At 38.2% G+C, this 24167-nt stretch overlaps 2 protein-coding genes across 9 annotated transcripts in view; one reads left to right on the forward strand and one right to left on the reverse strand.

The window, feature by feature from the left end:
- The window catches only part of KATNAL2 (katanin catalytic subunit A1 like 2), a 71201-nt gene extending 52670 nt beyond the window's left edge, over positions 1-18531 (reverse strand). For 3 of the 5 annotated variants that reach the window (XM_039842229.1, XM_039842247.1, XM_039842219.1), the window contains exon 1: positions 8874-9002. In XM_039842229.1, the coding sequence (XP_039698163.1) occupies positions 8874-8924 (51 nt within the window). In that variant the 5' untranslated portion in view covers positions 8925-9002. Of the gene's footprint in view, positions 1-8873; positions 9003-16801; positions 16880-17405 lie in introns of those variants that run through there. The other 2 variants (XM_039842239.1, XM_039842257.1) reach the window with 2 other exon arrangements.
- Positions 18532-18630: 99 nt separating this feature from the next.
- PIAS2 (protein inhibitor of activated STAT 2) overlaps positions 18631-24167 on the forward strand; it is a 69440-nt gene continuing 63903 nt past the window's right edge. The window contains exon 1 of one of the 4 annotated variants that reach the window (XM_039842389.1): positions 18631-18816. Coding sequence is in view for 2 of the 4 variants with exons in the window: in XM_039842369.1 (XP_039698303.1) it covers positions 18793-18816 (24 nt within the window). In the remaining 2 variants the exon portion in view is untranslated. Of the gene's footprint in view, positions 18817-19151; positions 19443-24167 lie in introns of those variants that run through there. The other 3 variants (XM_039842369.1, XM_039842420.1, XM_039842399.1) reach the window with 3 other exon arrangements.

The raw sequence follows: 24167 nt of genomic DNA on the forward strand, positions 1-24167 counted from the left end.
CTCTCTAATATGGGAAAGACCATGTGACAGACAATGTAGCAAGAAGATGGCCATTTGCAGGCCAAAGTGAGAGGCCCGAGGAAAACCCAAATCTGCTGACACTTTAATCTTGGACTCTTAGCTTCCCGAAGTGTGAGAAAATAAATTTCTGTTGTTTAGGCCACCTAGTCTGAAGTATTTTGTTAAGGCAAATACAAACGAGCTCTTCCCTAGAAAGCTAATATAACCTCTATGTTGAAAACAACAAAATACAGCTAAGAGAAATTTAAAAAGACATAATGTGTAAGGATTGAGAAAAATCAATATTGTTAAAATGTTAATTCTCCCACAAATTGATCTATAGATTCAATGCGATCTCATCAAAAGCTCAGCAGGCTATTTTCTATAACCTGAAAATCTGATTCTAAAATGTATGTGAAAATTTTAGAATAACCAAGACAGCATTGAAAAAGAGATAAGTCGGAGGATTTACACTATCAGTTTTCAAGACTTAATGTAAAGTCGCAATACTTAAGATAGTTTGATATTGGCATGGAGATAGACAAATATATCAGTAGAACAGAATAAAGAATTCAGAAATAGGCCTACAAATGTATGGTAATTTGATTTTTACAAAGTGGCCTATGTAATTAAAAAATTTTTAAAAGGTGCTAGAGGAACTGGATTACCAAAATTAAAAAAAAAAAAATGAAACTTAAACCCTCTCTCACAAAAAACACACAAATTTATTAAAGATAATCCTAAATTTCTATGTAACTAATAACATGGGATCAAAATAAAGCAAAAATTGACAAAATCAAAAGGAGAAATAGGCAAAAAATACAATCACAGTAAGAGATTTTTATATGCCTTCCTCAGTAATTGATAGAATAAGAAAAAAATCTATGGCATATACAAGATTTGAACAACACAATTAATAAACTTAACCATACAGTGAGCCATAAAACAATTCTCAACAAATGTCAAAGTACTGAAATTACTTAGAATATTGTTGTATGAACACAATGCAATTAAACCAGAGAACAGTGTCAAAAAGATATCATAGACTTCCCATATGCAAGTAATACAGTTCTAAATACTTATGAGTCAGAGAAAAACCCCAATAGAAACTAGAAAATATTTAGAATTGAATGAAAATTTAAAAAGTAAAAATGCTACATATTAAAACGTGGGAAGCAGGCAAAGTAGTGATTAGAGGAAAATTGAAGTCCTTAAATGTGTCTGTTAGAAGAGAAAAAAGGTAAATATTAATGAATTAAGCAACCATCTTAAGAAATTAGAAAAAGAATAATAAAAGAAACCCAAGGAAAGTAGAAGGAAGGATTTAATAAGTTTAAGAATGTAAAAGTGAACTAGAAATCGGACTTACAACAGGATCAACGAAACAGATGTTGGTTTAAAGAATAACGAAATTGATAAACCGTTGGCAAGACTGATAAAAAAGAAGAAAGAGAAGTCATAAATAACCAATGTCAAGAATAAAAAGGAAAGATGGTTATAGATCCTGTATATATTTATGTAAAAATAACGGGATATTATGAACAATTACGCCAATAAATTTAAATTTTTACATGAGATGGACAAATTCCAAGAAAACACAATATACCTAACTGACACCAAAAAGAAATTTAAAAGTATTAATAGCCCTGTTGAAATGAACTTGAATCTGTTGACTAATTTTTATATTGGTTTTGTCACATTTTCCTGTTTCTTTTGACTGCTAGTGATTTTTTATTGGATGCTAGTCTTTGTGAAAGTCTGGATTTTATTATCTTAAGTGTGTCAAGTTTTATTTTGGCAGATAGTTTAGTTATTTAAGTAAGTCTAATCCTATCAAGGCTTGTTTTCAAGCTTCATTAGGAAAGAGGTATCTAAAGTAGCCTTTATTTAGGGCTAGTTTAGCTTACTCTTAATGCATAGCCTTCCTGCAGTCTCTAAATGCTGTTCACAGATTTTTCCACTCAGGTTGTTTGGAATTCAAATGTCTTTCAATGTTATATGAGCACCAGTAGTTATTTAGCTTAGTGTCCCCTGGTAATTGGTCTTTCCCTAAGCTTCACATATTTTTCCTCTATATATGCACAGTTTAGTATTCAGGCCAAAATTCAGAATTATGGAGCAATTTGTTTGCATAGCTCCCTCCTCTCTGATCTTCTCTCCCAGCTCTAACCACCTGAGTCTTGCCAAACTCTGTCTCATCTGCTGTGCTGTGCTTAGATACTCCCGCGTACACTGGAACCCAGTAACTGCTTCCAGGCAGAAGGCCTTCTCTCATGATCACATTGTTCAGTGTCTGAGAACAGATTATTCATTTATTTAGTCCAGTTTTCTAGTTGCATATAGTAGGAAGGCTAGTCTGGTACCAGCTACTCCATCACATTTGAAAGCGGAAGGCATTATTAATTTCTTTAAAGGTTTATCTGGGTGCGAGATATATACTTTTTTGTATTTAAAAATAAAACCCAATAAATGTTATTTTTAATGGAAGAAAGGATGTTTATAGCCCAAAATATCAAATGTACAAATTTATATCTGTATATTCTCATATTCTCAGTTAATGCGTTAAAAAAAAAAAAATACAAGTCTCCAAGAGTAGTGTGATGTGACATTAGCAAAGCGTTTCAGGTTATCTGATCAACCTGGCCTTTCTTGGCCCAGGTACAGGAAGAATGGTGGTTCAACAAGGCTGCAGCCATGGTCAGTAGCAAAGTGGTTAATCTTCCTTATGTAAGAGCAGAGCACTGAAAACATAAGAGTTACTTAAAATTCAGCTTAGCTTCATGATGATTTAGAGTTTGTTTAATTAGTATTTAGAACTGCACATTGTTTATAGCTATTGGTATTTCAATAGATGCTTAAATGTTTGAACATTTAAAGTTTAATAAGCCTTAGTTCTTTGAAGAAAAACATTGATGTAATTAAATTTTCAATTACTCTGTTTTTTTAGGAGCCTATGCAATTAATAAAAACTAAGGCATTTAACAACACTCATTTAAAAACCTAGTCAAACACCTCATTAATTAGTTAATGCTTATAATAGATATTTTTTAATATAAAAGTCTCACATAGGCCAAGTCGTAACTTTTGAAAAGTATATATAATCACACATAAGAATAAATAAAAGTAACTTTGTTTCAGGATTATTTTGTATGAATGTGTGGATCAATTATGGCTTTCCCAAAACCATTTGTATGCATCGATCCCAATTACTATTTGTTTGTTTTAATTGTGTGGTCAAATTAAAAACATTGAAGCAATTGCTCCTCAGAGCTTCCTCGCCCTTAGCATATTCTAGAAGATCTAACATGCTAATTGGGGAAAAAGAAAGTGGCAGGGGCAGACCAAATATAGCCTTACTTTAATTAAACACTAAATTTAAAGTGGAATGGAGAAAATTCTCCATTTCCAGATCTTTGCTACCCAGAGGTCAGCAGTAGCATCAGTATTACATGGGCGCTTATGATACATACCCCAGAACTACTGGATCTGAATTTGAGGTTTCAAAACATCCTAGTGTTTGGTGTGCACATTAAAGACTGAGAAGCACTGCTACAGCATGATCAGTTTACTGGTCAGAAAAGAAACTTGCCAGAGTCTTTGCCCTCAAGGAGCATATAGTCTACTAGGATGGCAGGCAGGGAAGCAACCAGTGAGGAAAAATTCTATTATAACTTCCTAGGATGAAGGTGGTGATCTCTATTCATGGCATCAAGGAGGAACACTTTATCAAGTCTGGGACACAGGCTGACCAAGAAAGCACAAATTCAGATCCTAAGGAACAAGAATTTAAGAAGATGAGAGAGAAGCTCATCAAGGAGGCCAAGAAGGAAAGTAGAACACTAGGAGACTGTAGTATCATGAAAAATCAAGAGAAGAGACATTTCCTAAAGGTAATTAACAGCGTCAAGGCTCCCATTTATGGATATCTCAAAACAAGAGTACCATGTTCTGTACATAGTGGACACTGTGTTTATTACATGAGTTGATGAATAAATGCATATTTACCTCAGTGTTGAGTAAAAACCAGGATATGAATTAAAATGTGTCTAAACTCCCACTTTTATGCTCAGCCACTAGCCTGTATCTTATCCAAAGAAGTAACCACATTTAAAACTAAATTTGAATATACAAACAGATGTATGATAAATGCCTAACTTGAAACCCACAAAAAAATAAACTTATCTTTTAGCTATGAATCACAAATTAGTTTTTTATAGTCACTTCTCTGAAGCCACCCTCTGCCAAACAACTAGTGTGATTTTTGTACCCAGTAGGTACTCAATAATTACCCATAAAAATAAAAAGTGGTCTAGAGACCATTTATCTCTGTTCCTTCCCAAAACCACATGAAAATGATGGTAAAGGAATAAAAATCCTATGATTCATCAAGAACAAAGACTCTGGTAGAGGAGGTGATAAAAGGTATGACAATAAAATTGACAGTTAGAAAGCAAATGAATAAATGCCCACTGACTTAGGAAAGTGAAGAAAGCCAAAAGCAAAGACAGCCAAAATCAAAGAAAACCAACACCGATAGAGAAAGTAGTCAATGAGAAGCAGATATGTGTGACAGGGCCCTAGAACATTATAGGAACTAAGGGCACCAAGTATTTCTAGAGTCACCAGGAACCTCTAAGGGCTGAAGTAAAGAGTGAGGAACAGGCTGAACATGGTATAGCAGATTCCCTACCCCATCCCGATCGGGTGACAGTTCCTTCCCTTCCTTGGCGGAACACTGGACGTGACTCTCAGAGAAATTCACTAGAGAAGCTTTGGACTTTAGGACACCAGGGTGTGCGGAGGAAACAGTAATTAAGTACTCAATTAAGAAAAGAGTAATTAATTATACTCTACATACTGAATAGTAAGGACCAGCCCCCCACCCCACACACAGTTGTCTTTCCCTGTTCGACCTCAACATCAGTAGCAACCATGCTTATTTTGCCCTCGTTCCCTGTAGTGGGGTTTAGAGGCTTTCTCCTTGGAGAAACTGAAGACCTCACAGAGAAGACCTACAGATGCTGACATTTGAGGATGCCCCAATGAAAAGGCCTATGGCTACCTGATCATCCTATAGAGAACCCATCTTTATCAGACATGATTCTTCTAAAACACACAGTTCTAATTAGCTTTAAGGTGTCTCGCTTCAGTCAAAGTTCACCAGACTTTAGAGGAAAGTCTCCCACATGAAAAACAGAGCTCCAGGGTGAAAAGCAAAAAGGAACTTGAGGGTAAACAGACACAATCCAAGGAGCAAAGAAAACCAAGAAAGAAAGAGAAAAGAAAGGAAGAAAGGAGGGATGGAAAGGAGGGAGAAAAGAAAAAAGAAAAACAAACAAAAATAAAACCTCCTTAGGGAGATAGAAGAAGCTATGCCATCTTGCAATAACCAGATGCTGTGACAATCTCTTGATAAGAAAAACAAGAAGATTAAGCAAAGTAAACCAAAACAACATAATTAGAAGCTCCATTTGGAAGGAATGAAGGAAAGAAGAGAGGAAAAAGAGAAAAGGGAAGGGAGGGAAGAAGGGGAAGAGAAAGGAAGGGAAAGGAAAGGAGAAAAGAGAAAAGAGAGAATATGCAAGAATATGCAAGAAAGATTTTATAGAATCGAGGGCATAAATTTCCTGATCTAAATGGCCCATACACTGCATGCCAGCACTGTGAATGAAAAAGAATTCTCGGCAAGCAATATTTTCATGAAAATCCAGAACCCAAGGATGTTAGAAGATTCCTAAAGCTTTCAGGGAAAAAGAGAAAGAATAGCATCAGGCTTGTCACTGTCACATCGGAAGTTAAAAAATAATGGAGCAATCCCTTCACAATTGAGATTAAATCAATTCCAACCTAGAATATTAATCTCAGCCAAGCCATCGACAAAGTGGGAAAAGAGAGAGTTTCATACATACTTTGTTTCAAACACTTTACCTTCCATGTACCTTTTCTCAAGTAACTATTGGTTGATGTGTTTCACTAAAATGGGGATATCGGGCAGGAAGGAGGCGGACACGAGATCCAGGAAACAGGATTTCTGACGCATGGAAGAGAGAAAGGGGTTTCCTAGGAAGAAATCTGCATAGCAAGCCCAGAGAGCAACCAGTCCACAGCAGAAGGATTCAGGAGGTACTGAGAGGATGTTTCTAAGGGGAAAAAATGGACCTGAGAAATTCCTGGTGAGCTTCACCATGTGGAGAGGAATTTTATAGTTCTGTCAGAAAGTGTAAGAAGGCAGCAGTATCAAATATATAGAAAACTAAGCCAAAGAATAAGGCATTGGTTAAGATATGATTGAGTCCTGCACCAAAAGTTAATATATGTATATAATTGTAGTGCACCATATGGCTCATCTCTGAATAATATTTACAATGTCAGATTAACATAAATACTGAATATTTATTTAGACAAAAATTGTAATAGAATTATCTCAGGAGAATGGGGGAAGGGAAGTATTGGCTACAGGTAGAAGAAGGGGAAGGAGTGAGGTAGGTAGAAGAAATCCAAATGCTCATTCTCCATAAAAGTGAGTAAATTACATTTAAGAATGAAAAATCAAATTCAGAAGTATAAACTTGTTATTTTGAAGAAGCTGCTAAAAGAAGGGAAAGTGGTTGCTCAGGGTAGGGTGAGGTGAAGCAGGAGACTTTCTTTTTAATTTTGTAGAACTATTAAAATTTTTAACTATGTGCTGATATTACTTTGGTAATAATAAAAATCAAATTGAAATATGTGAGTGTGTGTGTGTGTGTGTTTGTATGCATGTAATTACAAACAAAAATGAAAATCAACCAAATAAAAAGGCAGTATCCTGGAAATCCTAATACGGTAGACTCTGTAGATGATCAAAATTCCTATGGACAGGAAATCCTCTTTACATCCAGTTCACTGGATCGCCACACCCACCTCCACCTTATTTCTTTCTCCATACCCCCTAATCAGCACAATTCTTTGCACTTAGATCCCAAAAGATGAAGCTATACCTAAATACTGCACTCAGCACCATCTGGGGAATAAAACAAGAAATAAAACTGGGTCTCTGCCTTATAGTTACATGAATTCTGTTAGAGAGGCTATGTTACAGGCAGGAAACAGATAATAATATAAATTATTCACAATTTAACACTAATTTGTATGGTACAGAGTATGTGGACTTCAGAGATGATGTGCCTGGAGCAGTGGGAGGCAAAGTGGAAGGTGGTGAGAAAGAGACTGGATGCGTAAGCAGTGCTCTGCGGGTCATGTCACGGCTTGCTGGTTTTATCCCAAGTGGAAAGCCACTAAAAAGATCCAGCCAAGGAGTGACACAATTTTAAGATCATTCTGATTATTGAATGAAGAATGGACTGGAGGGAGGCAAAAACCAACAGCGGGAACAGTTAAGAGACTATTAAAGTGGTTTCAGGTAAGAGATTATGGTGGCTTGGACCAGGATTGTGACTGTGGAGATACGGATGACTAAAGATCCATTATAGAAGTAGAATCAATAAGATTTGCTGATGTCTTCCTTATGTTGAAGACAGAGAGGAAGGACTAGGAGGAGGCAGCAGCTAAGGATGACTCTGAGAATTCTGATTTGAGCAATTGGGTGGATGGTGGAGGAAGATTGGGGAAGAAAGACAAGTTTTAGAGAGGAAGGTTAAAAGTTAGGTATTGAACAAGATACAGATACTTGAGATCAGTTGATTCATTGTCCTCTCTATATTCCATCTTCTAGGACACCACATGGGTTTGGGGCTCAGCAACGAAGTCCAGTTTAGAGTCAATTTGGGGGGTTGGAAGCCATGAAAATGTATGAGACCATTTAAGGCAGTGGATTTCAAACCTGGATTGTATGTTAACAGTGCAATTTTCAAGACCTCACCCCAGAGTGTTTCTGATTTAGTAAGTCTTCTTGAGGTCCAGGAATCTGCTTTATTAAAAGCCATCCCAAGTAGTTCAAGTGAGGTGGGGGTTAGGGGGAATGTGAGGCCAAACAGAGATTATATATTTTTTGTATTATTAGCTTTCTTTTTTAAGGTGGGAGACACTAGAGCAATGGTTCATAACCTTGGCTACACATTGTAATCACCTGTTGAGCTTTCGGAAAATATTGATGCCCAGGATCCATCCAAAACGAGTAAATCAGAATCTCCGGAAGTGGGGCCCAGATAATACTATTTTTATTTTTCACTTTAATTTTACTCCCTCTCCTCGAAAACAAAAACAAAAACAAAAACAAAAACAAAAGCACAACATTGTTTTTATTTCCCCAGTGCCTGGCATAGAGTACGTCTTCAATTCACGTTGAAAAGTATTCCTGGCTAGTTAGCAGATGATAGACAACAGGAAACCACTGTACGGTATTTTAAAGTTCATATAACCTTCATGTGAAAAAGGTTACAGTCCAATTACCTTACTTTCAAATAAGAGAACTGAAACCCGAAAGAATTAAATTCCTAAGTTCTCTCAGCCTTGTGTAGTGGCAAATCATAACCAGAACCTAGCATCATAACTCCCAGGTCACACTGTCCTCCCTTTCGACAATTTTCATTTGACCACTCTCCAAAACCATTCATCTATCAAGATGCAGCCTGTCTAATAATAACCCCCTGTGACACCCTATTTCCTCAGTCACAAACCGACTTTGCCCACCCGCTCACTCAAATCCGTTCACTCCCAAACCCGCCTCTGTCTGTTCGGGATCCATCCTATCACTATCACAACCTCAAGACCGGCCCCCGGATTTAACCAGTGGGGCCAAGAGGACCTCAATGCGCTTGCGCCACTCGGCCGATGGATTTTTGTCGCCATAACAACCGGAGACACACAAATCGGCCTGCAGCAACACGGGAAGACGAGTTCCTGGTACAGTTCTTTTTTGTACATGCTTTCCTTACCGCTTCCCGCGCCTGATGCGTGACTTTGAGGGTCTGGTAAGAAAGCTCCATCAGACTCCGTGTCAGGGCCGGAGAGAAAGGAGAAAAGTAGTTACTTACTGACCGACCAGTAAGTACACCCAAAGAATGCAGCTCGGGGAAACCTGATGCTTAACCAGCCCGCCCCTTTCAGGATTGGCCAGAGCCTAGACAGGTCAACCAATCACTAGGCAGAGATGGATTCTTTACCATGCCAATCAATGTTAAAATTAGCATGTTTAATCCAGAGAGTTTTCATGGCACTGACCAATCAAGAGACCGAGAAGCAATGATTCTCAGGGCTTGGGGCGGGGTTTGCAATTGTTATGGTTCTCTTAATTCTGTCTCTAAAATGCAAGTTAACCATATCATTTGTCCTTTCGGTTCAGGCCTTTGTAAACCAATGCTTATGTTCCCAAGACTATACTTTGACATCCCTCTCCCTCCCCAGTAAGATAAAAGTTTGTAAATGCCTTCTTGCTTTACTTTGAAATTGTCTGTACGTGGTCCATTTAGACTGGAAGAATCTGCTGTGGAGTTTTTTGTTTTGTTTTGTTTTTGTTTCTGGCTGTCAGAGGCTTTTTGGGATGCAGACTGTGCATCAAACTTTTCCTTCTCCAACGCCTTCCACATCAGACCTGCTCTCATTAGAAGTGGACAAACATGGACTTTTCATTTCCTCTGCTCCCTTTTCTTCGTGTATTAACTATTCTGTCTTTAATGGCTTTCCTTCTGTCTCTCTTGCTGTGAATCCTGTTCTAAACCCTCCCCCTCTTTGTTAATTTTGGTCTTCTTCACCCATTCTCTCCCCACAGGTTAACAAAAATATTCAAGTCTCCTCATTCTAACAAAAAGTTCTCATAATTGTTCAATTAAATCACCTATCTCCCATTTACTTTAAACTTTCTGAAAGGAATGGCTGTCCTCTCCCTCAGGTCTCATCTCCCATTTATTTCTCAGCACATTCCGCCCCTGCTCCTTTGAAGCTGTTCTTGCTAGAGTCACCAATAACTTCTTAATTAGGAAATCAAACTATAGATTATTTTACACTCTTTATCTTATTTAAGCTTAGCACCATTTGAAGTTGTTGACCATTCTCCATTAGTAATAATAACTATAATTTATTAGTCATCTATAATACTGGAAAACTTACTATGTGATTTATGTGGCTTCCTAATTTAATCCTAACATCCTATGGAAAAGTTATTAATATTCACAATTTACAGTTGTGGAAACAGGCTCAAAGAGGCGAATTAACCAATTCTAAGTTATCCATCAAGATGCATTTTCCAATCACCACCTTTACTCCAAGCAGAGCTTATGTGAAGAGATAAGTAGTTCCCAATTCCACTACGTACATTTCATGCTGCATTTATTACACTGTTTTGTTGACATGATTTTCAAAAAGTTAAAAAACATGACTCTTTGATATCAATGGACCCATGTCAAAGTTTTTACCTAACTCATTGAGGAAGCCAGTGAGACGGTTTAAAGAGCATTTTGAGGAACTGGACATGTATAGGCATTTTTAGAAAACAATGTTAGAACAAAATTGTTAGGTTAGATACAAAACTGGTTAAAATTCTACAGGGCAATCAAATCATAACTTTTGAAATTTTCTTTTCTAATGAGCATAGATTCATTCCTCTAGTTTTGGTCATTTACATTTTTTTGTGCCCATTTACATTTAATTTTAACTAATTAAAATTAATATTAAATAAAGTTAAAAATTCATTCCCTCAGTCACACTCGCCACATTTTAGGTATTCGATTTTCACGTGTAGCTAATAAATTGGACAATACAGATAGAGAACATTTCCATCATCACAGAAAGTCATACTGGATAGCGCTTGGCTCTCTTAAACATTGCTCTAGTATGACATTAAAAGGACATGCTGTACTCTCTTTTGCCTTATTTCCAAATTTAATACTTCTTTTTTTCTAAAGAATCTCCCCTATATGACCATTGGCTTTCAAATTCTTCTAATCAAGACTCACTTTAAGAAATACATTTTTGTTCAACTAATATTTAACAAGAGAGCCAAGAATACTCAATGGGGAGATAATAGTCTCTTCAATAAGTGGGAAAACTGGATATTCACATGCAAAAGAATGAAATTGAATCCCTATCTTACACCACTCAAAAATTAACTTGAAAGAGATTAAGGATTTAAAATGTAAGACCTGAAACTAAAAATCTCCTAGAAGAAAACACATGGAAAAAGCTCAACATTAGTCTTGGCAATGGCTTTTTTCAGATATGACACCAATAGTACAAGCAACAAAAGCAAAAATCAATAATCGGAACTACATCAAACTAAAAAGCATCTGCACAACAAAATAAATGATCAACAAAGTGAAAAGGCAACCTAAAGAATAGAAGAAAATATTTGCAAATCATCTTTCTGAAAAGGGGTTAAAATCCAAAATATACTATCTGTAGAAACTCATATAACTCAACAGCAAAAATACAGACGACTCAATTCAAAAATGAGTAGGGGACTTGAATAGACATAAACTACATGAAAAGGTGCTCAGCATCACTCAGAATCAATGTTTTCAATGTATCAGTGTATTGCTTCTTAAACTACTAATACCTACAGAAAAAAAACAAAAACTGCTAAGAAAATTTTATTTTTCCCTCCTTTATAAAACACATTAAAATTTTTTATGCTTGAGTTTTAAAAACTTGTTTAAATAATTATCAAAGTAACAAAATTGTCTGGTGTACACAGTAATGATGCTTCCAAGGTGTGTCATTTGACATTTATGAAATAGAGCTCAAGCATACCAGTGTTTCTCAAGACATATTATTTTACTAATTACTGAAAAACAGTTCAACTTCAATTGGAGAAAGCAAGTTATTCATTCTACTTGTTCTTTCTCTTACAGCAAGGATGTTTTAGAGGGTGAATTCTGAGTGTTTTTTTAATCATAAGCTTTTTATTTTATTGATTATTCTCTTCAAATTGTACATTCATCTGTCAGTCCCTATTCCTTTCTCTCCACTAGCCTCTCCTCAAGTAAACACCTTGAAATTTTGTATTCACAACCTCCCTTAAGTCAAATCATCTTCAGCAGAGTGCTCTAAGCATGCGAAAATGAGGGGGAGTTTTCGAGTGTGATAAGAAATGCACCTGCCTAACTGCAAACTCCATGACAGTAAACTATAAGTCATGCCTGAATATATATTGTTAAAACTCCATTTTTTTATGTTGCTACAAAAATATATCCTGCCATTTTTTAAAAACTGTCAATTCTGTCAAGAGAGTTGAAGAGAAAAAGTTTTACTCATACTTTTGTGTTGGTATAAATCCCTCTCTGCCAACAATTGTAGAAACATGAGAATAAAGAGCTTTTATCGACACTTACCCAAAAAAATGAAATCTGGTTTTTGCCCCATTGCTGTTATGTGTCATTTTCTAATTTACCCTAAATGGTAACACAATGTTTGCTATATCTCCTTAACTTCATCTTCACAACAGTCCTCTCGCTACAGTTCAGAACTCCTCTCTAGAGTCACACGGACTACGACTGGAATCTTTACTGCTTTGAGATTTTAGGAAAGGTGTTGGACCTCTTCAGGTCTTGTCTCCTCATCTGTAAAATGGGAACAGTAACACCCTCTCGTAGTGTTGCAAGAATTAAATGAGACCACATGTGGGAAAGACCGTCTTGACTAAGAGACTGTGTTTTCTTTGTTTGTTTTTAGGAGAATGAATAATCAACAAAACAAAGACACCTACCCATATTAATTTTAAAAATGAAAGGAATGGATTTTATTGGAAGAAGCGTGAGCAATTTAGGTCATTAAGCCAAGGAAACATCGAACATCTTCAAACTTTTGTAAACTGCACGTCTCTCAGCACAAATTTTCAAGAAAAAGAATCCGATTGCTTCTCCTTGTCTGACAGATGGGCCTTTCTCAGCCAGTGTTCCATCCAAATCTAATCAGTTATGGCTAGGGAGAAGGCTCCCATGACACAAATAGGTTTCTGGGGCCTATGAGAAGAGCGAGGCTGCCGCATAGCTCGTGTACATGGATAAGAGTTCTGTAGGCTAGTACTTCCTAAACTTTTTCATGTCATAGCACACAAAGAAAATGATAAAATTTCTGTGGCATGTTGATAAGTTGGAGGGGATTTATGAACATCTATATGTAGCTTGGTGAAAAAACTCACCATTAATTATAAGAAAAAATGAATGCTAAAGTATTAAGGAAAATATAAAATATTAAATCTGTATAACACTTTACAAATAAAAAATTTCAACAGTTTTAATGAAAAGCCTGAGAACACTTTCATAATCAGATTTCACATTTGAAATATCCATACTTCCCGATTAAACATTTTAATGACAATACCTTTAAATTCTTGTCGGTACAATCGATAAGAAATTTCACATTTTTACAATCATCCAAAAGTTGAAATTACATTTAAAAAATCTAATAGCTATTCCTTTTCTATCATTAAGAAATTGATTTTGAATTTTTTTATGATAAATAAAATTGGTTTTAGATTCCAGTAGTACAGAGAGTTTCCTATATCCCAGGGGCTGGAGGAAGGAAAGATCAGGAAGTTATTGATTAAGGAGCAGAATTTCTGTTTTGCAAGATGAAAAAGTTCTGGAGATGAATGTTGGTGATGGATGTGCAACAATGCAATTATACTTAATGCCACTGAGTTATACACTTAAAAATGATAAAAATGGTAAACTTTGCTATGTGTGTCTTATCACAATTTTAAAAATTGTTGAGATCTTCTCTAATGTCAGTATATGTTCAATTTTTGTAAATGTTCCATATGTACTTAAAATAATGAATTTTCTGCACATTATTTATATTCACTGTGTTGAGTTGTTAATTGTGCCATTCCAAAAATCTATATCTTCAATGATATTTTTGGTTTGCCTTTCATATCACTACTAAGATACATATGGTAAAATGCTTCCCTATATTTGTGGATTTTGTCTATTTTTCATTGTAATTCAGTATGATACACTGAGGCCATGTCATTTGGTGCATACATATTTGAAATTTCTATTTTTACTCAGGAAAGTCCCAAGTATGGCATACCCATCGGGTATTTATAGTTCATTTTTATATCTGTTCCAAAGGCAGTTTTCTAGTCAGAGGTTATTTTTATCATAAACCTCTAGCATGTTTCCAAGTGGAAAGGAGCTAGAAAATTAACTGTAGGTCAGGTTCTCATGCAGAATGGGAAAGGGGTTTGTTAACCCTTTACCTACAGTATTTTTCATTAGTCTAGAAAATCTCAAACTTTATCTCTTCACATATTACTTCTGCCTCATTCTGTTTTTTCTATTCTTTGAAGGCTCCAATTAAACATTTGTTAGACCTTTTCAACATTATCTTCAATCTCTCAAATTTATGTCTCTAATGTTTTTTTATATATTTTCCATCTTTTTGTTTCTCCGTCATCTAAATAGCCTTCTAACATATGTTCTGGTTATTAACTCTTGCTTAAACTGTGTGTAATAAATATACTATTAAACCTATCCATTGAGTTCTTAAACCTCTCAATTCTAGAGTTTCTATTAGATTTTTTCAAACTTTTTATTTAATGTTTTTGGTGTAAGCACGCTTTCACTGCAGTCTTTTTCAGATTTCCGACTGTGTGCTGGTCATTTTATTTGGAAAATTATCTGTAGGATAATTTGAGGTTTGGGATGATGATATCTCCACCTGGAGAGGATTTTTATTTGTTTGTGCCCAATGCCTGTGGAGTGCCACTGTAGGATCTGTTTATTCAATATTCAAGGCTTAAAGTTTCCTGATTATTGTAAAACCTGATTGTAATTTGTGGAAGTGCTGATTTAATTCTGGTTTATCTTTACTGTGTGGGGTCTTACATTAAATATGGTAAGTTTTATTACTTTCCATCTTCTGTGGCACTAGATTTAGATTTATGTCTCTCTTGCTCAGCAATCCTTTAAAAGTCATAGCTCAGTTTATAGATTTTATTTTTGGATAGTCAAATGCCTTCAGGATAGATGTTTAACAACCTGGAATATTGCATTCTAAGAATTTGGCTGCATAATTTTTTATATTAGGTATTTGCTTCTGTTTTTCTAAATCCAGATTTTTTGATCTCGGTGAGTTGGATCAAATTATCAAGTTGTTTAATATATATATGCTAGCATTACTTGGGTAAGATCTGTTTATAAGTTAGGAAAACTAATTTTTGTCTGGTTTTGGCATTGAGGTTATAATAGCATTTAAGTAGAGAATGTCCCTTCATTTTTTAATTCTCTCTGTAGTAGAAATCACATCATTGGTTGTTTCTGGTGGGAGGTTTGACTGGGTAGGGGCAGGAAGGAATTTTCTGGGGTAATGCAAATGTTCTGTATCTTGATAAGCATTTTCAAAACTAATTGAAGAGTTTACTTAAGATATGAGGATTTCTCTATATGTAAATTATACTTTAATGAAAATTATTGTTCAAATATTAATAATTGCTGAATCTAGTTGGAATGTATTCAGATATTTATTGTATTATGCCTTCAACTTAAAATTTTTTTTTTTAAATTTCAGAATAAAAAGTTGGGGGTATAAAATTAAAAGATAAATTCATTGTTCAGTTTCCCTGATATTAGTTTCAGTAAAGGTTAAGCCAAACACTATCTGCAAAATGTAAAGGAGTGAAGAAATGTGATTAAAACAGATGTATGTTTGGCAAAAGAAGGTGACTTGAAAGTATCCATGAGACTTGAACATGGTTATAGGGAGAGAGGAAATCAGTAGAAAGGAAAAGAGAGATGTTGAGATCAGCGATGATTGATGGGTTCAGAGATAAGAAGGGAAACGATTAACAAGACAGGTACTTGAAACTAAACTCAATATTCCATGCATGGTTCAACTAGGCTGAATACTCTTTTCTAAAGATATTAGGATATATTATATGAGTATATGAGTGCTTCTTAATACTTTATCAGCTATTTAGATACAAAAATTTATTATCACTTTGTAAATTTATAAAGTGCCCTTATCTTATTTAATCCTCTCACATCTTGAGATCAGGAATAATCATTCTTGTTTTATAGATTAGAAAAATTAGGTCGAGACTTTGCTAAAGTTACACAGTTAATAAGTAGAAAATCCAGTCCTGAGACTTTTGACTCTATAGAGTCAAATCTTATAATCTTAAAACACTTTATATAATCTTAGGACACTTTCCTTATAATATTTATCTTTTTTAAATTGGAGCCAGATTAAGGTGGTGTCCCAACTAGGTAATTGCCTCGAACCTCAATCCATAATTTTACCATTGAAAATGTAATAAGGAGAAAATAGTATTTAACAGAATTCCTTTGGGGAAAGAGTTTTGTATGTGATTGGAGTGGTACTTTGGTATGTGGCCTACAGTAGTGGTGAGCCTACCATTATGCCACATTGTAAGGAAGTTAGATCCAAGTAAGTGCAGATTTCTTTTTGATGAGTAGGATATACTACAAATTTGAATCAGAGTTGAATTGCTCATGACAGACAGTAAAGAGTCATTCTTTCCACATTTTACAACTCAGCCTTCCCTTTAAACAAATATTGAATGAATATTAAGGAGTATAGTTTAGAAAAGATGCCAAATTAGTAATTCGGCCTGGGGAGACAAAGCAGCATCCTATTTCAGAATGTTTTTGGTTTCAACTAATAGAATACCCATTTCAAACTATCTAAAACAGTAAGGAAAGAAATTGGCTCAAGAAAACTGACAAATACAGAGGTAAAGTGGGTGTCAAAGTTAATTCTGATTTTTTTTTTTTTTTTTTTTGATGATTCTTATCAGGTTGGTCCTCAGGCTGGCCCTTCATAGCAAAACAACTGCAGCATTCCACATTCTAGAAAGTCTCAACTCTAATCACTCAATAAACGTTCAAGACATTTATTGCCTTACCTTGGAGCAGGGGCCCACACTTGATTCCATGGGCAAAGCCTGGATATGCCTTGTTAAATTTACAGGTACAGTTCTGATCTAATCACCGTCGAAGGAAGACATTAGTTATTATTGGCATAGTCCAGTCTGGGGCAACACCTAGAACTCTTTGCAGTCAAACCTACCCAATCCTACAATGAACACTACAAACAAGTTTCAGTGCAGCCTTGCTTCTCTTATAGTTTTGTGTTCATTAATCCTCTTATGGGTTGTAAGATTCTTGGTGAAAAGGCCTATTGTATTCTATTTATCTTTCTATTCCCCTAAAGCTCCTAGTCCATATGGCCTTCACTTTGTCTGTTAAACAATGTTAAACTCTACCAAAATGTAAACCAAGACCTAAGGAGATCAAGCTAAGATCAAGAATAAGCCAAGCTAGAACCACAAAGTTAATGGTGTAGAGCCAGAATTAGAACCTGCTCTAGATACTGTTTGCTTATTCTTTTATTCATTAAACAAATATGAGACGAACTATTTGTCAGGCAATCAGTTATTAGTCTAGTGAGTTAAAACATTTTTAAAGGTAAAAACTTTAACAACAATTACATGATAATTAAATACCTACCTAATTACCATGGAGAAATATTATGGAGAAAATGTTCATGACCTATGAGCAGTCATACAGGGATCTGAATTAAAACGGGGCATGTGGGTTTAGGGAAGGTCTTTCTGAAGAAGTGATGCCTAAACTGAGACCTTAAGGATCAACAGACGTTTGAAAGGGAAGACTGCGAAGTTATTCTTGGCCCAGGTATCAACATTCCTACAGAGGTCTCAAAACGTGGTGGTGGTGTGGGTCCGATGGAGAAACTGAAAGAAATGCATTGTTGGTGGAGTGAGGGGGAGTGGGAAGCAGCAGTAGGTAGGAACCAGATTAAACATGGCCTTGTAAATTGTTTTAAGTCTTTTCGTGGGTGAGTTCCATCTACTACTTCAAGGAAATCTGAACCCTGTACTTGGTTGAGCGAATTTTCTGGCCAACTTGACTCAGCATCTTCTTTCATCCTTTATCAGCAAGTCAGGGGTGCCACCCAGCTTCCGTCCATCTTCTCTGCCCTTGTCATTTCATTCTTTCCTAGCTATCAGATTTCCCTGACCCCTCTACTTTTTATCAGGACCCGTCTGAGTGCTCTCATTTCACTTCCCCGCTAGTGCCTCCCGCCCAACTCTGGTCCATGACATTCAGTCGCCCTTCAAAATCAGAATCAGCCAGGTTAGTACTTTGATATCAGCAATCCGAAAAGGTCCCACCAATCCTGCATCATTAAATTGGAACAATAGCTCACCCGACACCCTTTAGATTGTTCCGACACAACTACTCTGGGGGACGGTTTTGAGACTGCTTCCTACGTCCACAGCCACCGTGTGGAAGGGCACCATCAGAATTTTCCCGAAATGTTTCGTCACGAGTACAGGCCCCCCTCTTCTTCTCTGCCACACCCCGGGCCGGGCCCTCTTCCTGGCCCGCATGTAACGCTGCAGTACCGAAGGCGCTTCAGGGGGTCGGGCCCGCTCCGGGCGGGGGAGGGAAGGCACCGCGCGGGTGTGAGCGGGGGGACACGGCGACAAGAACCGGAAGGCATGCGGAAGGCAGGCAGGCCGCAGCAAAGAACGGGAGATGACGCGAAGCTAACGCTGCGCGAAGGGAGCGCAGACGGAAGACCCGTGCGGAAAGCGGCGGGCCCGGTGGGCGGGGGCGTCGTGTGGGCGGGGCCGCGCGCGCCAGAGGCGGGGCTCCCGCGCCGGTCACGTGACGGGTCCGGCGGCGGCGGCGGCGGCAGCGGCGGCGGCGGTGACGGCGGCGGCGGCGGCAGCGGCCGCGGCGTCTTCAGCGGCGCCCAGTGCAGGATGGTGTTGGAGGCGGCGGCGGCCGTGGTGGCGGCGGCGTCGTTGGCGGCAGCGGGAGGGGGTGCTGTGGCGGCAGCGGCGGCGGCGCCCGCGGGTGGCATAAAATGGCGGATTTCGAGGAGTTGAGGGTAAGCGGGGGCGCGGGAGTGCAGAGCGGAGGCCGTGGGGGAGGGGGAGGGAAGGCGGGGAAGCCGCAACGTCGCCGGCCGCCACCTTCTTTCTAAGCGGGGACGGGTTTGAGGAGTCCTGAGTCCCCGCCCGCGGCGGAGCGGGAGCCGGGGCCGGTGGCGGGCGGCGGGCGGGGGAGGGGAGCGAGGCGGCGGAGGACGCCCCGGCCGCGCTGGGGCAGCGGGCTTGGGGCCCAGGGCTAGCGGCCGCTCAGCCTGGCCTGGGCTTCGCACACCTGGCGCAGGGGCCTCTCTCAGGAGAAGCTCATGGGGACTCAACTTTACCGTTATTAAAGGGCTGAGATGGGAAACAGGATGTGCTTTTCCACCTTCGCGAGGAGTGCGGCGTCTATGGCGACTCAGAAGTCCACATGCTTCTCACTTAGTGTGGAGACCGTTTAATGATACGTGAAGTTGCGTTTGGGAATTCTCTCTCCTGTATGGCTGATGCTACCGTTTTGTCAGATGTGTCACGAAAAAGGCCCCTTCCACCAGTGCTTCCTCAACGTATTGGAGAGAAGCGTGGTCTTTTGGGAACGTTGCCTTCAATAATCGGCCTTAATCCTTGATATTTTCTTAATGCTACGGTAAGAAATCCGCAAAGTCCGGGTTGTCATGAGGTTTGCTTGTGAACTTCTCTTGAGTAAAAACGTTTTTCATCCTAGCCTTAGAACAAGGTCACAACTTTATTGTTGATACCTTTGTATAGTAGAGATTTGAAAAAGGGTGTGCTGGGGGGTCGAACGTAAAGGATATTTTTCTCCGGGTTGTTAATCTTCAGAGTCCTCAACGAAACAAAACTGTGATAAACGAGCCGGATTTGTTTTTTATGGCTCAGTGAATTACTGGCGACATAACTGGAATACTTAAGAACGGAAACCCTGATTTTAAAAACAAAGTAGAGATGAATGTGAACTTGGAATTAAGTTACTGAAAACCTTTTGCATAACATAGACGTATGGTGTTAGGGTTACTTTTTTGAATAAGAAGGAAAAGGAATACGGTAAAAGATTCAGTTTTGTATGTTTATTATTATTTTTTTGATGAGGGATGTTGGGGAAGGATGCTGGCTGGTTACCTGGCTGGTACCGTGCACATCAGCAAAAGAATATATTGGCGATTCTGATAAAGGGAGGTTGTTGTAGTCTACATAATGCCTGCCTTTTTCCCTTTGCTGTTTGAAAAAGAATCGCGTGATTGCCAGTAAAGAGAAAAATATATTAATGAATTAATGCCCTGTACTCTTTTATACAGAGAACCATGATGGTAGGTAAAAAGTGTTCATAATGATAAAAGTATAAGGATTTTGGTGTTTCATAGCCCCAGCTGCAGAGCTTTTAACACCTGTGGAGCTTTGAAGTAACCAGGCCTGAGCCTCACCTGTGTAAATTCATGCATTAGGTTTGGATGGGTTGAGAAGACTGAAGTTTGAAGTTAAAATTTTTTCTTTTACCTGCAGTATTGCCTTAATTTTTGTGTAATAACAGATGTATACAACTTTTCCTCTTCTAAGATATTTTGTTGATGAAAACTTTTTCCAAGTCTTGTATTACACTTTTACAAATATTGTTAGTCAAAGCATAATAAAAAGCAGAGAATTCATTTTCTGGTGTAGGGCTGAAAGGGTGGTCAATGCTTACATTAGAGTGGAATCAGGACTGCAAAATGGTTGGAAACCAAAGAAGCTTTTCTCTCTGCCTCTCCCCCCTCCCCCTTTCCCCTTTTCCCCTCTCCCAGTTTGTTTTGTGAGTCAGCTTCATCATCTCTTTCTGTAAATCAGTTGTCTTTGCTTCTCCCTGCACTTGATAGAAGATGGCCCCTTCCCTACAGTTCACATTAGATGACTAATAGACTAACTGGGGAGAATTTTCAGAGTAGGGGAGGGTTTGGGCTGTGCAGATGCTGAAAGAATTATTCACTGCAGTCTTTAGCTGCTCAGTGGCATCTTCTCCATTTAAAGATGAATTGTGTCTCCCCCACTCCCTCCTGCATTGCAAGGAGTGATGATGATAATAATAATGGTAGATATCCATTATAATATATAGTGCTTATTACATGCCTGGCTCTGGTCCAAGCACTTCACATACATACTTATTAAATTTTCACAATTCTATGAAGAAATTGAGGCACAGAGAGATTAAATAACCTGACCTGGGTCACCCAGCTCTAGACTGGAAGATGGGATTTTTTTAACCTCAGATGTCTAGCTTTAGAGTCGGTGCTCTGAGCTTTACTATACTGTTCTGTTCAGTTTCCTTTGAGTCCACTCCCAGCTATCCTCATGGACTAAATTGAATGATAAATAACCAATACCATTTTTTTTGTGACTGTCCATGTAAGAATGTTCAGGCCTATAGAAAATTTTTGAGTTTATTAGAGTTTATTTGAGCCGCACTGAGGAGGACATGCTTAGAAGCAAGATCTTAAAAGTGCTCTGGAGATTGGCAGTTTTGCAGTTCTTTTTATCTATTTGGAATAAAAGGAGGGAATGCAAGGAAGATACCATGAAATCCATTGGTGGTAGATTAGGGAGTAGAGAGAGCAAGGCCAGGAGATCCCTGTGATTAGATAAAAAGTAAAATGGAAAGATATACTTCTTTTACATTGGGAGTACAAGATGGTTTGTATTTAACATTTATAGTAAATAGAGATGGTATACAGGCAACAAGGATTATGTGCTTTCTTGAGAGTGGTTACCAGAGGGGTCTGGAAAAGAGAATTACTCTGGCATTTCAAAGATGTGTTAACCTAGATTAGAAAGAACAATGGACAGGGCTTGCTTAAGGCAAAGATAAACCTTTTACTAAGAAAGTTATAGGCCTGGGCCTGACTATCCACCATGACCTGCTCTGGGAGGAATTTATGATCAGATCACCCTGTGAGGTTACTTTGGTCACTGAGCTTGCCAGATTTGTTACATAGCCCCTTTTTCCTTCACAAGACGTACAATATTGGAGGGAAAACAGGACAACTGACTAAACAATGTAATTAGAAAATAAAAAGAGGATGGAACATCTAGGACATTATAAATGGTCTCTGCTTCAGAATGTACTTAACGGTTGGAGTAATAGTAAAGTTAAGTTAAAGCACGAGGAGAATCACAGGGATTAGTTTGTTAGCTAACTTCTTGGCCATAGAGGAAGTAGCTGACCTGATGTCACATATTTGGCTATTGATAGTCTGCTGAAAGAATTTCCATTATCTTGGTCCATTATCATCAAAGCTACTCCCTAGGGGCCTGTATAAGCAGAGCAGGTCACTTCTGGCTGGTGCTGCCATCTCTTGTACTGGAGATCAGTAATTTGGGGAAAGATCATTCTCATTGTGCTTTAGTGACTCTTGTACCTTGTAGGTTTTTTGGGGAGAGGGGGCGGGGGAGGAGGTTATTTGAAGAGACAGCTATAGAACCTTAAGAGGCTGCTTGACAATTTCAGTTTTTGAGACTGCTATGTGAACCAGTACCAGAGATCTTGTCTGGTCATAGCAGAATGTAGCAGCCCTATACTTTCCTTCTTTCAGTTCAAGTGACCAGCAGAATACCACCATACCTTTCTTTCTGGGAGAGAGGGTCTGATTGGCTGAGCTTAGGTGAGGGTTCTCTTCTGTTCTAATCATCTGTAGTCAGAAGGTTAGAGTCATATCATACAAACTTGACTCATAAGATCATTTTGGTGGGTCGAGGGTAAGGAAGAGGCAAGTTTTCTGTGAAAGGAAATTGTGGTCTGAACAGTTAAAGATTATAATCATCTTGTATTAGAAGATTCCAGGGTACTCAAGAAGAAATTATTCAATTTACCAATTGCTTATTTGCAGCGCTTACATTGTTAGGAGTTTGCAAATTAACTAGTTGGAAATTAATTATTTGTGAATTGAGATAAGTGTACAAGAGCTGATGGCCTGGTCCTCTGTCACCCCCATTCTGCTTTCTCCCCCCAAAATAGTCTCTAGTGGATCCAAGCACAGCAGTGGAGGAGAGACAGAATAGTTGGGGTTCTGAAGTCCCTCCTGTCTTCAGTTAGACAAGGATGCATAATTCCCCGCTGTTGTAGTCCTTCAGCAGTCCTTAAAAAGGCCCCTGCTGCAATTTAACCTGGCTAATCCACTCCCCCTATTTCTCTCCACTCAAATGTAGAGGTGGAGGGGGCTCTATTGTTGTAAGATTGTTTTTTTTAAAGGATCTCTTCTGTATTCCTCATTCCCTTTTTGTGCATTGAGAGTTTCTGTGTGTATCAGAAAACGAGAGTGAATGTGTGTGCAAATGTCTGAGTTTGTATTTGGGCTCACTAGCCAGTGAGTATAACTTTCTTAATAGATACTGGTAAACCAGATACAGAAGATCTTTTATACTAAGAAGCTTAAGTAATTTTATAACAGAAGATTTTTTGTCTAGAAGGCTTGAGTGTTTGGTTCCTGATACCTGGCAAGACCTGCCATCCTGGTAGCTTCAGGGGCTGTCGGGTTGCAGAAGGAGAAAGGAAAGTTAATGGGAGATTTGAGTTAGAGGTCCTCATCCCACATATCCTCCAACTATTGGGCAAAATAATAAATAGTCTAATAGATATGATAGATGTAACAGAATCTACCATGTGATTCAAAGCTATTAGTGGAGTTAAAAGATAAACCAAGGCATATTACAATTTTAGGAATTTGAACAAAAATAGATTTGAATCAGCACCAAACCAGAAGTGGTTAGGAGACTGTGTTGATGGGAGCTGGGGAAAAACTTAGAGAAAAGGCAGAAGCAAATTAAGGAAATTATTGAGTGGCTATAGCTTACACCCTAGCTGGCTGTTTATAGGCTGAGATTTGGGTTTGCATACATAGAGGCGCCACAGCCTTAGAGTCACCTAAGTCTAATGGCCTCGTTTAATTAACGATTCCTCCCTTTTGATTGTCATGTCATACGTGAGAGATTGACCAGAAATTTGGTGTTAGTGCCACCCTCACTCACCATCAGAGTTAAATTGCTTTTGTTTCATTGTGAAACTTATAGGTTATGATGTCAGATCCATGGAAGAATTGCTTTTGCTGTTTATCTTGGTAGTCTTGATTCTGAGTATTGAGGAGAATCGGATATAGTCCCTTTCAGCTAGGTTCAGGGGCATTCTTAGGTGTCATTACCAGAAGACCTAGTAGGTTTTGGGAATGTTCATCTAATACCTTAATGGCCTTCCCAGAGTTATGGGCTTGACAAAACCAGACACTGGTCATAAACCAATTTTGCAACCTTGGAGCAATCATCCTACCAATACTTTTTCATAATTTGGATCATTGTATCTGTGCCACGGTGAATGTAGAGCTTTTAGTAATGT

Source organism: Pteropus medius, unplaced genomic scaffold (genome assembly GCF_902729225.1).
Source record: "Pteropus medius unplaced genomic scaffold, Ma_sr-lr_union100, whole genome shotgun sequence".
Taxonomy (NCBI): Eukaryota; Metazoa; Chordata; class Mammalia; order Chiroptera; family Pteropodidae; genus Pteropus; species Pteropus medius.